The 14,435-nt window shown below is 34.8% G+C and overlaps 1 protein-coding gene across 1 annotated transcript; it reads left to right on the forward strand.

Annotated features, from left to right (window-relative positions):
• The first annotated feature begins 711 nt into the window (after positions 1-711).
• On the forward strand, positions 712-3,840 carry LOC129894184 (late embryogenesis abundant protein At5g17165). The gene is made up of 2 exons (XM_055969743.1): positions 712-928; positions 3,329-3,840. The coding sequence occupies exons 1-2, from the start codon at positions 816-818 to the stop codon at positions 3,597-3,599; spliced, it is 384 nt and encodes a 127-aa protein (XP_055825718.1). The 5' UTR covers positions 712-815; the 3' UTR covers positions 3,600-3,840.
• The last annotated feature ends 10,595 nt before the right edge of the window (positions 3,841-14,435 follow it).

The following is a 14,435-nucleotide window of genomic DNA, read 5'->3' on the forward strand; positions in this document are numbered from 1 at the left end:
TATCTTATCCCCATACTAAAAAACCGCGTGTTAATTCAAGATAATGTTAACACCTGGCAACATGAGTATAGGGACCATTCAAGGACAAGATAGTCATTTAACTAAATATCATCTTCCTTTATGAGACAATGATAACTTCGAAACGGAGGTAACGGTGTCCTTGTCGTACATCAAGATCACCAAACGACTTTTCCCTTAATTAATCAGATTATTTACTCCTTTCCATCGTGGTCCTGTTCCGATACCTAATCGGAATCAATTTAGAAGCTTCATGAACTAGACATAAATATGATATTGAGTTATTTAATTTTCTTTTTAAAAATTATGTTCATTTTTATTTGTCCAGACTTTACATGTATTTTAAAAAATAATATATTTAAATTAATTAATATTTAATATTAAATTTTGAAAAATAATTTAAAAAATAAATAATTAATACTAAGAATAAAACATGAAAAAATTAACTATTTTCTCTTAATATATTAAAAATAAAAATAATGGACAAATAAAATAAACCAACACAATATAATCAAGATACCGGGATCTCTTTTTAAGATCCATAATTCCATTTTATCGACGGAATTAAGAATTGGATATTCTGTTAACGTACCGATTGCCGTTAAATGAGACGGAAGTGGTACGCCGTTGTACTTGGTGAGTGGGAAAGAGAAACACAGCTCATTTTTTCACTATAAAAAAAGGGGGAAATAGGCCAAGGGTGTCATCATCATCACATAGGGGCTTTGCTCTTTATCTCTGTGAATTCATCATCTCTTCAGAAACTCCATTTCTTCTTCTTCTTTAGTGTTTGTTGTATGGCCGCCAATTTGCAGAGCCGTGGACTCGTGAGCTTGGGGAAGCGAGTTATCAACCAGATCAGCTACGCAAGTGTTCGAGCTACTGCTAATTCACCTTCCCTCTCTGGCAGGTATAGTTCTAAATTTCATCTCTGTGAATGTTGTTTTTGTCCTTTTACCGTTTAGAGCTAGCATTTTTTTTAACTTATTCAGTGTACAGTGTTTGCTTTCTAGTGCATTTTATTCGTATAGACAAGCTTAATGTTCGATATTTGTATACTAAAATTAGTATTTTGCGATCTTTGCTTAATTTCTGAGAAAATTATGAGATCCTTTTGTTGTCCTGTGCTAAGTTCTGTAATGGATGAATTTGTTGGTCAAACAATGCTCGGAGTCCACGATGCTCCTTTTTTTTCTCTAGTCTCTCTCTGGTTTTGATCCTTCATGAGGAAACAAAGTTAGTGATTTCATTGAGCAAGAGATCACTGACCTTAGCACTCACCATGAGGGATCCTAGGTTTATAATAACCAGTATTTGGTATTTACCAATCAAATTCGAGATCATTTCAGTTAGATTTAAACTTGTAGGAGCTAAACTTCGCATTTTACCAGTTTTAGTTTGTTTTTCCAGATCTAGCAACCGTAGATTCTATTACTCGTCTTCTAGCTAGCTAGCTGGGATTTTTGGTCCGATTTGTCACGGCATATTTCTTTTCCCGGAAAGTTTGTACCGTATTCGTCTCTCTGATCTGGCGATTTTCTATTCTGATTTGTTTCCCGTTTAATGTATTTCCAGAAACAGGGATCATAAATCAGGATATTTTCACCTAAGCACTATTTTAGGCCTACTTCTGTCAGTCACGTTTTTTTCTTCCTTGTTAATAATAAAAATAATGCGTGCGGTGCTGAAGTGGAGGGCTTATCGGATGAGGACGTCTCACCCACTAATATGCCCTGAAAATGTTATTACCTGTTGCCGGGGGTATCTTTAGGAATTTCTTATGACAGATAATGTTCCCTGAGCCTAACACACACAAGTCACAATTGATCTGAACCGTTGATCTTTTTCACAATTTACAAAATTTATTAATACTTTCATGTATTTCACGGTGATGAGATGACGATTAACATTATTTATTATTATTATTATAGCAGATAAAAGAAAAAAGTTAGATGTAAGGATGTAACCGTCCAACCTGAACTCGGAGAAGCTTGGAAAGGGTAAAAAATGGAAAGTTAGGAAAAGTAGTAGGTGAGTAGGTGTAGGTCTGTTGATGAAACTATAGGGACCCACATAAATCAAAGATGAAGATAAAAAGATTAGATAGAAGCACTTGATTAGACATGTAGGGCTGGAGCTTATTTTGCCTTTTTGAAGCAAAACAATATTGCTGATGATTAATGGGTTGGTTCATTAACAGGTGTGGGTTGGGGAATGTGACGTGTCTCCACCACGATGATCAATAATTTTCCTGTGATCCACAAACAATTGTCCTTTATTATTATTATTATTATTATTTTATTATATAATACTTTTAATTAAATATTATATAAATTGATATGTTTTAATTAAAATATTTTATTAGTTTTACGTAATATTTTTATAATATTAAATTTTAGATTAAAATTTAATTTTTTTATATATTATTTTCCTTTACTTAATTTTTTTTGAAATTAAATTTAAATTAATTCTACTATAAATTTGAATTGGATATAAGTACGATTAACCTTGACAAAAATTAAATATGCAAAAATATAAATCTCAACATAAAAAATTAAGGACAAAGAAGCTCAATTTGAATTATGTAATGCATTAATTGAGCATTTATGGGAGTACTGTACTGATTTTGAATGCAGAACTTAAAATAAAATGTTCAATTGTATAATGCTTATTTAATTATATTTCGTTTATGATTTCACATTTATTTGTGTTATTCATTATTATGTATAATATGTAATATTTGCTAACAATTTATATTATTTAAAAAATTATGATATAAAATAATTTTATATTAAATGGCGATAATTTGAAACAATATGACAATTATATATATTGAATGTTATATTGAATGTTTTTTTAGAAAGAATTTTGTTTTATGAAATAAGAAATAATAAATGGAATAATAATATAATAATGAAGAGAGAGAAAAAGATTATTTTTTTTGGTGAAAAATTTAGTGAAGTCAGTTGGAGTTGATTTATACCACCAAATTTGATGTAAAATTTGGTGTTAGAGTTGAGTTGATTTATACCACCAAATTTGATGTAAAATTTGGTGTTAGGGTTGAAGATGGTTTACATGTTAACTTTGGCGTATAATTAAAGTTTGGTTTGTCTCAAATTCTTTATTAGGAGGTGTCATAATCACGTGAGTAGACCCGACACTGGGGCACGAAATATGTTGGACGTGTGTAGCAACAAGTCACAGCATATATCAATTTTAGATATGATATATAATTACAAGGCCTAATAAATTTAGCTTGTACTGTACATTGTTGAATTAACAAATAGTTGATAGTTGTTTTACGCAGGAGGGGAGTGCAGACATCAGTGTACGACAAGAACCCAGAGGATCATGTGCGCGATTCGGTTGTGCCTGATGAAGTGCTAGAGGCACAATCAGAAAAGTACTGGGCTCCTCACCCACAAACTGGGGTGTTTGGGCCAGTAGCCACTGATACTTCTGGCGGAGAATGTGGCCTCCACTCCTCACCCGCCGCTGCTGCCGCTGCTGAATCCATTTTGGAGCAGAAGACCTTCTTTCGCCCTCTTGAGGACTTGGACAAGCCCATGCTTAACTAATTCCACGAGTAAAATTGCTTTATAACTATATATACTGGGTACAAGTAAAGCTGTTTTGCTTGTGTTACGTTTATGAGAGTCTCTACTTTATTAGAGTAAGTTTTAAGGTGCAGTATATAGAATAATAAGGTATTAAAGCTGCACTACTTTTGAAAGTTCATATGGTAATGTAATATGGGTGTGTTTTGTTACTGCTACGTAACCGCTGGTGATCTATGCTATGAACTTTTTGCTTTCAGAATATTATGTAACTTTCAAAATCTTATCAATTGGAAATGGGAAGGAGATTAGTACGTCGGTAGCTGTGTTGAAAGACTAACGGAAGGCGATAGGTTGTAAACTTGTAATAAATGCTAATGCCATGATAAAGTTGCTGGCAAGATTAGGAAAAAGATAAGATTCAAAAGTAGGACTAATCCAAAATTGAAGCTAAACAAGATAGGGAATTTGTTGATTGCATATGCACTTTAGCAATTGCGCCTCAAAAATATCCAACTTTATCGGATCACAATTTTTTTTTCCCCAATAATAAATTGAAATCACAATTTTTTTCCCAATGATAAAATGAAAAGATGTAGGCATATCCACATCAGTGTGTCCTATCCTCTAGAATCCCGTACCATTACGGCAACCCCATTACCTGTTAAGGGATAAAGAGTTTACTCCACTTGTCCCCCTACTCTCCAATACTTTTGTCCCTCTGCTTTTTCTATAAATCTTCCTACTATCGTCTTGTACTCCTGTTCCCTGTGGGGACCAAAGATAATGAGTCTAGGATGGCAAAGCAAAGAACCCTCTAGTTTTTTTCTTGATTTAATAATGATATGAAATTATGATTTTAATTGGATATATGATCTGGAATAATAATTTCAAATTCTCTAAAAAGTAAGATTTGGAATGCTAAATTGTGATCTCAATTTTTTTAAATGTAAGACTTGATTCATATATTTATATTTTATAAAAAAAAATACACATGCTCAATGTGAAGAATTGCACGTGCCATGTAAAATGATACTAATATTAAGAAATAATTAGTTATTATTATTATATTTAGCGGATCTTTATAAATTATGTGTGTTTGAAAGTTTATAATCGCAAATATTTATTTATAAAAGAAACACACATGGTTTGAGATATGTGATTTATCAATGTGGCGTCTTAAGATATTTTGATATTTTATTTATGAACTATAATTTGCTTATTTGGTAAAATTATATAAGAATTGAGAAAATTTTGATAAGTTTTCACAATTGATGGATTTTTCATGTTTATGAGAATAATACAGTTAAAACAAATTTAAATTGCATATCAAAACACAAAACTTCGAATTCAAATTAATATAATTTTAAATCATGATCTAATATTGCATTTCGAACGGACCTTAGAATCTGGAAGACTGCAATGTCTGGTCGTTAATTAAAGACATTACAAAAATATCAAGAGTTAATTTGAAATTTTCAAATAATTTAGTTATTCTAAATTCGTTATCCCATTAGAATTGGTAGGGTAAGGCCTAATCCCCTTTGTTTGTACTTATTCAGGTTGAGAATTTTGTTTTATTATTAATAAAAGATAGCTACAAGCTCTGTCTAATGGCATAAATTTGTTAAAAAAATAATAATCTAAATTGCTAAGTAAATGAGCTTTTAGCGGTATTTTATTAGTTACTTTTTCAAGATTTTAGCTTCTTACATAGTTTTGTTATGAAAGGATATGCAAGTGGATGTCCATGTAGTGGGACCCACTAGGCAAGTTGTCCACAGCTTATTCTCCTTTGTTTGCTTATAAATTGTCATATTTTGGCAATGAAAATTGATGCACAGATACAACGCAATTCTCTCAATTGTCTTTATTATTAAATTGGTAAGTTAATTTATTTTATAACAGATTATCAGCACGAAACTCTAATTTTATCCAAATAAATTAACTTTTATATTAGGTATATTTACTGAAGAAATTTAATTTTAGTTGTCTTTGTTATTTCTAAATTAATTTCTATCTCAGTTTTTATAATGTCAAATTTATCAAAACTTGAGTTTGTGGCACTTGACATTACCGGAAAAAATTATTTGTCATTGATACTTGATGCTGAAATTCACCTTGACGCTAAAGGTCTTGGTGATACTATTAAACAAGAAAATAAAGCATCAAGCCAAGATAAAGCAAATGCCATGATTTTTCTCCGTCATCATATTCATGAAGGATTAAAAATTGAATACATAATTGTGAAAGACCCTCTTGAATTATGGATTAATTTGAAGGATTGATATCACCACTTAAAACTTATGGTGTTACCAAAAGATTAATATGATTGGATACATCTTCGATTTCAAGATTTTAAAATTATAACAGAGTATAATTCTGCTATTCACAAGGTAAGTTCCATGTTAAAATTATCTGTAGATGCTATCACTGATGATGACTTACTTGAGAAAACTCTTTCCACTTTTCACGCTTCAAATGTGTTGCTACAACAACAATAATATTGTGAAAAGAAATTTAAGAAATATTTAAAATTAATTACATGCCTACTTGTGGTCGAGCAGAATAATACTCTGCTAATGAAAAATTACGAAGCTCGTCCCACTGGGTCTGCTCAATTTCCTGAAGCGAATATTGTAGCAGCACATAATCAGTCTAAATCAATATAAAATAATTACTGTGGTCGCGGCCGTGGTCGTGGACGTGGGCGAGGACGTTGTAGAGGACGAAACAAATATCATTATCATGTTGAAATAAATATGAGAACAATAAAGTTCCTCAAAATAATCCCCAGAGGTAAATTCAATATTTGCTACCAGTGTGATATGAAGGGTCATTGAGCACGTGAATATCGTACGCCTAAGGCTGGCAGCGGAACCGAAACTTACCGGTACTGGTACCGGTCCATTCCGATCCGAGTCTAATTCCGTCCCGATTCGATTCCGATTCTATCCCGATTTCGGTAAGTTTCGGTTGAGTATGGGGTAGGGGGTCCGATAGGAGGAACGGGATGGGAGGTAGGGGGTTTACCGGTATGTCCTGGTCCGATTTGTGCCAAATTTTCTGCCTGAAAATTAAAAAAAATTTAAAATTTTGCTCGTTATATAGCCGTTGGGAGGGCCCACCCCAACAACTAAATCACCAAATCAGCCCCCTAAACATCCCTCCCCCTATCCCTCAATTTTTTTAAATACCCTAAAGTTTATAAAAAATACAATTATGTCCTATTTTTTAACTATAATAATCTCCACCCCTTTACAATTTTTTCACACTACTTTCTACTCTCTCAACTCTCACTCTTTCAAATTTCAATAATTCTAACATACTTTATTTAAATGTTCTTAAATTATATTAGTTGAAAATTTTTGGTGAATTATTTTAGAGCATCTTCAAGTTTCAAGTTCATCAATTTTTGGCTTTTACGTCTGCTTTTACGCAGACGTTCGGTACATTCGTTCCAACTTATAATTTTCATCTATTAACTATTTAGTCTTTATTAGTTTACGTATTTATTTGTTTATGTTTAATTTACATAATATATTTAATTTGCATATTTATAAAATTTTAATAGTTCACTTATTTAGTCTTCATAATTTATTTATTTATTTGTTTGTGTTTAATTTTTTATTATATTTAATTTGCATATTTATAAAATTTTAATAGTTCACTTATTTAGTCTTCATAATTTATTTATTTATTTGTTTGTGTTTAATTTTTGTATTATATTTAATTTGCATATTTGTAAAATTTTAATATGGATTCGGAGAGATAAAAATATTTCTAGAAAAGGTAAAAAAATAATTTTTGGTAGTGTTGCTAATGTTTTAACCGGAAAAACTAAATTTGGTGGTAGTTCTTCTAAATTTAAAACTAGACAACGACCATTACGTATTGACACGGATGATTATACGTATGTAGATGATACTTGTTTTGATATTGATAGTAATACTCAATTAGACCATGAATATTTAGATAGAAGATATGGTAATATTGATGAATCACTAGATGATGATGATGATAATGATGATATGATGAAAGTGAGTCACCTACGGCTACTAGTCCTTTTCGTGCTCCCGCTCCGCTCCCTCTCTCACTCCCCCTGTACATCCTAGTAGAGCTAAGTCTAAGCCTGAACGTAAAAAAAAATCTGTTGTTTGAAAATTTATGACTCAAAGTGAAGATAAAACAAAAGCAACTTGTAATAAATGTAAGCATGTCATGAACCATAAAACTGCGAAAAAGGCTAGTGGTACAAGGCATTTACGAAATCATTTAATGGGTTGTTGTAAAAGAGAATTTTTGGAAGCTAACGCGATAGCGGATGCAATAAAAAATGATTCGCCCCTTCCTGATGCATTTGTTGGAGTAGGGGGCTCTAACATGGTATAATTGACATTAAACCCTTTTAATGTTTCTGGCCCTAGTACACAACGTTCATATAGTAGAGAAAGAGATTTAGAAGAATTGGCTAAAATGATTGTTGTTATTGGATTGCCTTTTAGTTTTAGTGAAAATACTGGTTTTATTCATTATATTAGATTAACTTATAATCCATCGTTTAATGGTTTTTTAAGAAACACTATTAAAACGGCTATTTTTTATTATCAAGGATAACATTTTCATTATCTTCTTTGTTTATTTAATTATAATACTTTTAGGATAGCTATAACTTCTGATATGGGCCGTAGTGTAAATGGTAATGATTATTTTATAATTATCGATCATTAGATTGATGAAAATTTAAATTTACAAAAACCTATTTTGGGTTACAAAAGTTGTGAAGTTTCAAAAATTGGTGCTTATATTGCTCAAACTATTTTAGGAGTTACAGAATTTTTTGAAATAACTAATAAAATAATGAGTGTGACTTTAGACAATACTTCTAATAATACATTTGCTGGTGATATTTTAAAATGTATACTTAGCCCTATTTATGATGATGGTTTTTATATTAGATGTGTTGCACATATATATAATTTAATTGTTAGAGATGGTATAACAATGTATAATAATAATTGCATTAAATGTGAAACTGCATGTCATTTTATTTTTAAATATCAAATAAAATCTAGACGTAAAGAATTTGAAATAGGTGCCATGAATTTAATCTCCCTTATAGAAAAATTCCAGAAACTGTTGCTACTAGCTGAAATTCTTTATATGAAATGCTTAAGGTAGCTTATAAATATAGAAACCTTTGTAATAACGCAAATATGAATTAAAGACTTTCAAAAACAGACTTGGATGGCGTAAAAGAACTTGCGGAGTTTTTAAAAGTTTTTTTCTCAGCTATAAAACAATTTTCTGGACTTTATTATCCTACTATTTGTTCTGTTTTACCAAATATTTGTGCAATTTCGACTAAATTTTATGATTATCAAAATAAATAAAAATTTAAAAATTTTATTGCTAAGATGATTGAAAAATTTTAAAAATATTTTTTTCTATTCCCTCAAATTTATTTAACTGTTTGGTGAGTGCACACAAAATCACTTGATATATCTTGTCTCCTCATAATAGAGTTGAACCCTTTATAATATTTATTTATTATTATTTGTCATAATATAATATATTTCTTTTTTCATATTGTTTAACGGTAAGTGACTCCCCCACCCCCACCCCCGACCCCGCCGACCCCCCACCTCCATCCCACCTACACCCAGGCCACCACCTCCCCAAGCGGCCACCGGCGAAGACTATTTCCAGCCAGATCTCTCTCCCCTCTGTTCTCTCTCTTCATCTCTTCTTTCCTTCTTCTTTGTGTTTTTTTTTCTTTTCTTTTCTCCTCTTTGACTGCAATCGAAAATCCCCCACCAGTAGATTTTCGGGCAGTTTTTGCACAGGTATTTCGGTAGTTTCTGGCGGTGAACAGTATTTTCGGCGAGTGAACAGTGTTTCCGACGCATGAACAGTGTTTCTGGCGCATGAACAATATTTCCGGCGCATGAACAGTGTTTCTGGCGCATGAATAGTGTTTCGAGGTGAACAATATTTTCAGCGCGTGAACAATATTTCCGGCGTGAACCAGGTTCTTTTCAACTGGAGTTGGTATCTTCGGTTTCCAAATATTCTTTGTTCATACACTTTTCGTTACATTTTGCTGACTTTAGACCATTGAATACTTTAGTAGTTCATACGCGTTTTTGTGGCTTTGGATAGTGATGGTAGATTAGGGTCATGTTCTCATTCAGGATCGGAGACGAGGGTAAGGAGGGGTAAATGGGTTAAAAGAGAGTCTAGACTAAGAGTAGGTTCTTGGAATATTGGGACGTTAACGGGAAAGTCAATAGAGCTAGTTAAGATTCTTAAGAAAAGGAAGATTAATATAGCTTGTGTCTAAGAGACCAAATGGGTAGGTACTAAAGCTAAGGAGGTAGACGGGTATAAGCTTTGGTTCTCTGGTAGATTAAAGTATAGGAATGGGGTTGGCATTTTAGTAGAAAGTGATCTAAGGGATCAGGTGGTGGAGGTTAGGAGAATCACTGATAGGATGATGTCGATTAAGGTGGTCGTTGAAGGGACCACTTTGAACATTATTAGTGCTTATGCGCCGCAAACGGGCTTAGCAGAGGAGGAGAAGAGCTGCTTTTGGTAGGATTTGGACGAGTTAGTGGGAAGCATACCGCCTACTGAGAAGCTTTTCGTGGGAGGGGACTTCAATGGGCACATCGGGTCTATTTCGGGAGGGTATGACGATGTGCATGGAGGCTTTGGCTTCGGGGACAGAAATGGAGGAGGAGTTTCACTTTTGGAGTTCGCAAGAGCTTTTGGGTTGGTGATAGCTAATTCGAATTTCCCAAAAAAGGACCATTTGGTAACCTTCAGTAGTTCGGTGGCTAAGACTCAGATAGACTTTTTACTCCTTAGGAGGATGATAAAGGTCTGTGCAAAGACTGCAAGGTCATTCCGATAGACAACCTTACAACCCGACATAAGCTCTTGGTAATGGATTTAGTGATCAAGATGACGAGGAAGAAGAGGGTCGGGAATGATCGACCTAGGATCAGATGGGGGAATTTGACCACGGCTAGTGCCATGGAGATGGGAGAGAAATTGAAGGACATGGAGGCCTGTGATAGTAGTGGGGATGCGAACAGTATGTGGGATAGGACGACTAGTTGTATTAGAGTTGTAGCAAGGGAAGTGTTGGGAGTCTCGACAGGTAGTCGTAGTCGACATCAAGGGAACTGGTGGTGGAATGGAGAAGTGCAAGGGAAGGTGGAAGCAAAGAAAATGGCGTACGCGAAGTTGATAGAAAGCACGGATGAGGTGGAGAAGTGGACGAATAAGGAACTTTATAAGATAGCGAAGAAGGAGGCAAAGTCGGCTGTTTCGACGGCAAAAACGGTAGCTTTTGAACGCCTTTATGCTGAACTAGAAGAAAAAGGTGGGGATAGGAAATTGTTCAAGCTAGCCAAGGCGCGGGAGAGAAGGGAACGCGATGTGGATCAAGTGAAGTGCATTAAGGACGAGCATGGAAAAGTATTGGTAGAAGAGACTCTCATTAAACAGAGGTGGCAGTCATACTTCCATAAACTCTTGAATGACGTAGGGGACAGAGACTTTGTGTTGGGAGATTTGGAACATACACAGAGGCGTCGCAATTTTGGATATTACAGGAGTATTAAGGTCGAAGAGGTTAAGGGTGCTGTTCGTAGGATGCGCTGGGGAAGAGCAACCGGACCTGACGAGATTCCTGGGGAATTTTGGAAGAGCGCCAGCTCGGTAGGTTTGGAGTGACTAACTAGGTTATTTAATGTCATCTTTAAAACGGCAATGATGCCCGAAGAATGGAGGTTGAGCGTAATGAACCCCTCTATACAAAAATAAAGGGGATATTCAGAGTTGCAACAACTATAGAGGTATCAAGTTACTAAGCCACACTATGAAAGTGTGGGAAAGAGTGGTGGAGATGAGGGTGAGGAGAAGCGTGTCTATTTCAGAGAACCAGTTCGAATTTATGCCGGGACGCTCAACTACAGAAGCCATCCATCTTATGAGGAGACTGGTGGAGAAATATAGGGAGAGGAAGAGGGACTTGCATATGGTATTCATCGACTTAGAAAAGGCCTACGATAAAGTTCCAAGAGAGATACTATGGAAATGTTTGGAGGCTAAAGATGTACCTGTGGCATACATTAGGGTGATCAAGGACATGTATGAGGGAGCCAAAACCAGGGTAAGGACAGTAGGAGGGGACTCAGAGCATTTCCCAGTTGGGATGGGGTTGCATCAAGGATCAGCTCTTAGTCCATTTTTATTTGCCTTGGTGATGGATGCATTGACGCGACAAATTCAAGGTGAGGTGCCATGGTGTATGCTTTTCGCGGATGACATAGTCCTGATTGATGAGACTCGTAGTGGAGTTAATGCTAAGCTGGAGGATTGGAGACATACCTTGGAGTCTAAAGGGTTTAAGCTGAGTAGGACCAAGACAGAGTATTTAGAGTGCAAGTTCAGTGAGACACCTCAGGAGGTTGGCGTGGAAGTTAAGCTTGGTGCCCAAGCCATTCAAAAGAGAAGTAGTTTCAAGTATCTTGGGTCTATCATGCAAGACAGCGGGGAGATTGACGATGATGTCACACATCGTATTGGGGCAGGGTGGATGAAATGGAGGCTCACTTCCGGAGTGCTATGCGACAAGAAGGTGCCACCACAACTTAAGGGCAAGTTCTACAAAGTGGTGGTTAGACCGGCTATGTTGTATGGGGCAGAGTGTTGGCCAGTTAAGATCTCTCACATTCAAAAGATGAAAGTTGCCGAGATGAGAATGTTGAGATGGATGTGTGGTCACACCAGGAGCGACAAGATTAGAAATGAGGCTATTCGGGACAAGGTAGGAGTGGCCTCGGTGGAAGACAAGATGCGGGAAATGCGACTGAGATGGTTTGGGCATGTGAAGAGGAGAGACACATATGACCCAATGAGGAGGTGTGAGAGGTTGGCCATGGATGGTTACAGAAGAGGTAGGGGTAGGCCGAAGAAGTATTAGGGAGAGGTGATTAGACAGGACATGGCTCAGTTACAGCTTACCGAGGACATGAACTTAGATAGGAGGGTGTGGAGGACCCACATTAGGGTAGAAGGCTAGTACATAGTCTTGTTATTCTTCCCTATTCGTAGGCGCATTAGCACATTACAATTCTTTGTGCTCTCATTTCTGCTATTTCTGTTACTATTTATTACTTTCAGTACTTGTGATTACTCTATTTTATCTTTGATGCCTTCGTTATTTATTTTCCTATAGCGCTTTGAATTTCTTAACCTTATCTGACCCCCTTTTTATGCCTTTTTTGAGCCAAGAGTCCATCGGAAACAACCGTCCTACCTTGGTAGGAGTAAGGTCTGCGTACACTCTACCCTCCCCAGACCCCACGTTGTGGGATTTCACTGGATTGTTGTTGTTGTTGTTGTTGTTTATTAAATCCAACATACAAAAAAGTTGGTGCATCACTAATGATTGAAAAAAATTATTTAACTTTAGGTATTAAAGACGATGAAGAACCTAGTTTATCCACGATTAAATATAGTATTAGAAATGAAGCTAGAAAATTATACGATTTGTATAATTCTACTATTTTAAATGAGTCAAGACGAACCCTAAACATGTTAGTGTAAATATTTTAAAGATAATATTGATGATATGTTAGAAAGTTATCTAAGACTTATTTCTAACGAAAAAAATAATTTTGTTGTATTTCTTAATATGGGAACGGAAAGCATTAAGGATGCAGAAGACAAATCCGACCTTTTGAATTGGTGGAGGACTCGCGGCAAGGCATTTTCAAAGCTTCAATGGGTTGTTCGAGATTTATTTGTTATTCAGGCATATTCAGTAGCTTCGGAGGGAGCTTTAAGTGTGGCTAGATTTGAAATAGAAGAACATAGGTATTCGTTAGCATCTGATAGCTTAGAGATATCAGTATTATTTAGGAATTGGATTAATGCGGAGCGAAGGAATTTTGGACGTCCGCCATTACATGCCCAATTTGAATATAATGTTGACAATATTTTGGTAGATTCAAGTGAAGACGGAATGGATGGATTGGAGAAAAAAGCCATACAACTACTTCCGGAACAAGTAACTAGAGAAATATTAGAAGAATTAAGACGAGATTATTTTGGAGAGTACAAATTAGATCATTCGAGGCCTAATTAAAACATAACCCTTCCTAGAAGTGGTTGCGTCAATTAGGTACTCTTCTAATAGTTGTAAATTGTAATATAAATTGTACTAATTACTTTTTTATAAATAAAATGATAGGCTATTCGCTTTAATTTTTTTAATTGTTTTCAATTTAATTCAAGTATTTTAATTTTCAAAACTTTAAAACTTTAAAAATTTAAAGTTTAAAATTTTAAATTTCTATTTTCAAATTTGAAATTCAAACTTTGCAAAATTTTAAATTTTCAAAGTTTAAAAGTTGAAATGTATACATTAAAAGTTTAAAATTTGAAATTTAAACTTTAAAAATGTATTTTGAAAGAAATATTAAATTAATAATGTATTTTAGAATTTTTTTATTGATTATTTAAGTTAATTATGCCTTCCACTGTGGACCGAGACTACACAAAGGTACAACACCACGGAAACTTCGCTGACTTTATCATCAACCTTGATTTTGCTATGTTCAATAAGAACCCGAAATAGCAAAAATAGTTTTGTGTTCCGCTTCCGAAGTCAGTCGTCTACAGTTCACACTTGGGCAAAGACGACTCTTCAGGCGGTTCTTTCGGGCGGGAAGCAAGCCGGACCCTGTGGGAGGGCATCTACCGCAATGCAAACATCATTGTTCAACACCACTCGAGAAGCAAAAGATTCTTCAGTCCAGGCGCTAATGAGTTCTGCGTCTT

This window comes from Solanum dulcamara, chromosome 7, assembly GCF_947179165.1.
Source record: "Solanum dulcamara chromosome 7, daSolDulc1.2, whole genome shotgun sequence".
NCBI classification, from domain to species: domain Eukaryota; kingdom Viridiplantae; phylum Streptophyta; class Magnoliopsida; order Solanales; family Solanaceae; genus Solanum; species Solanum dulcamara.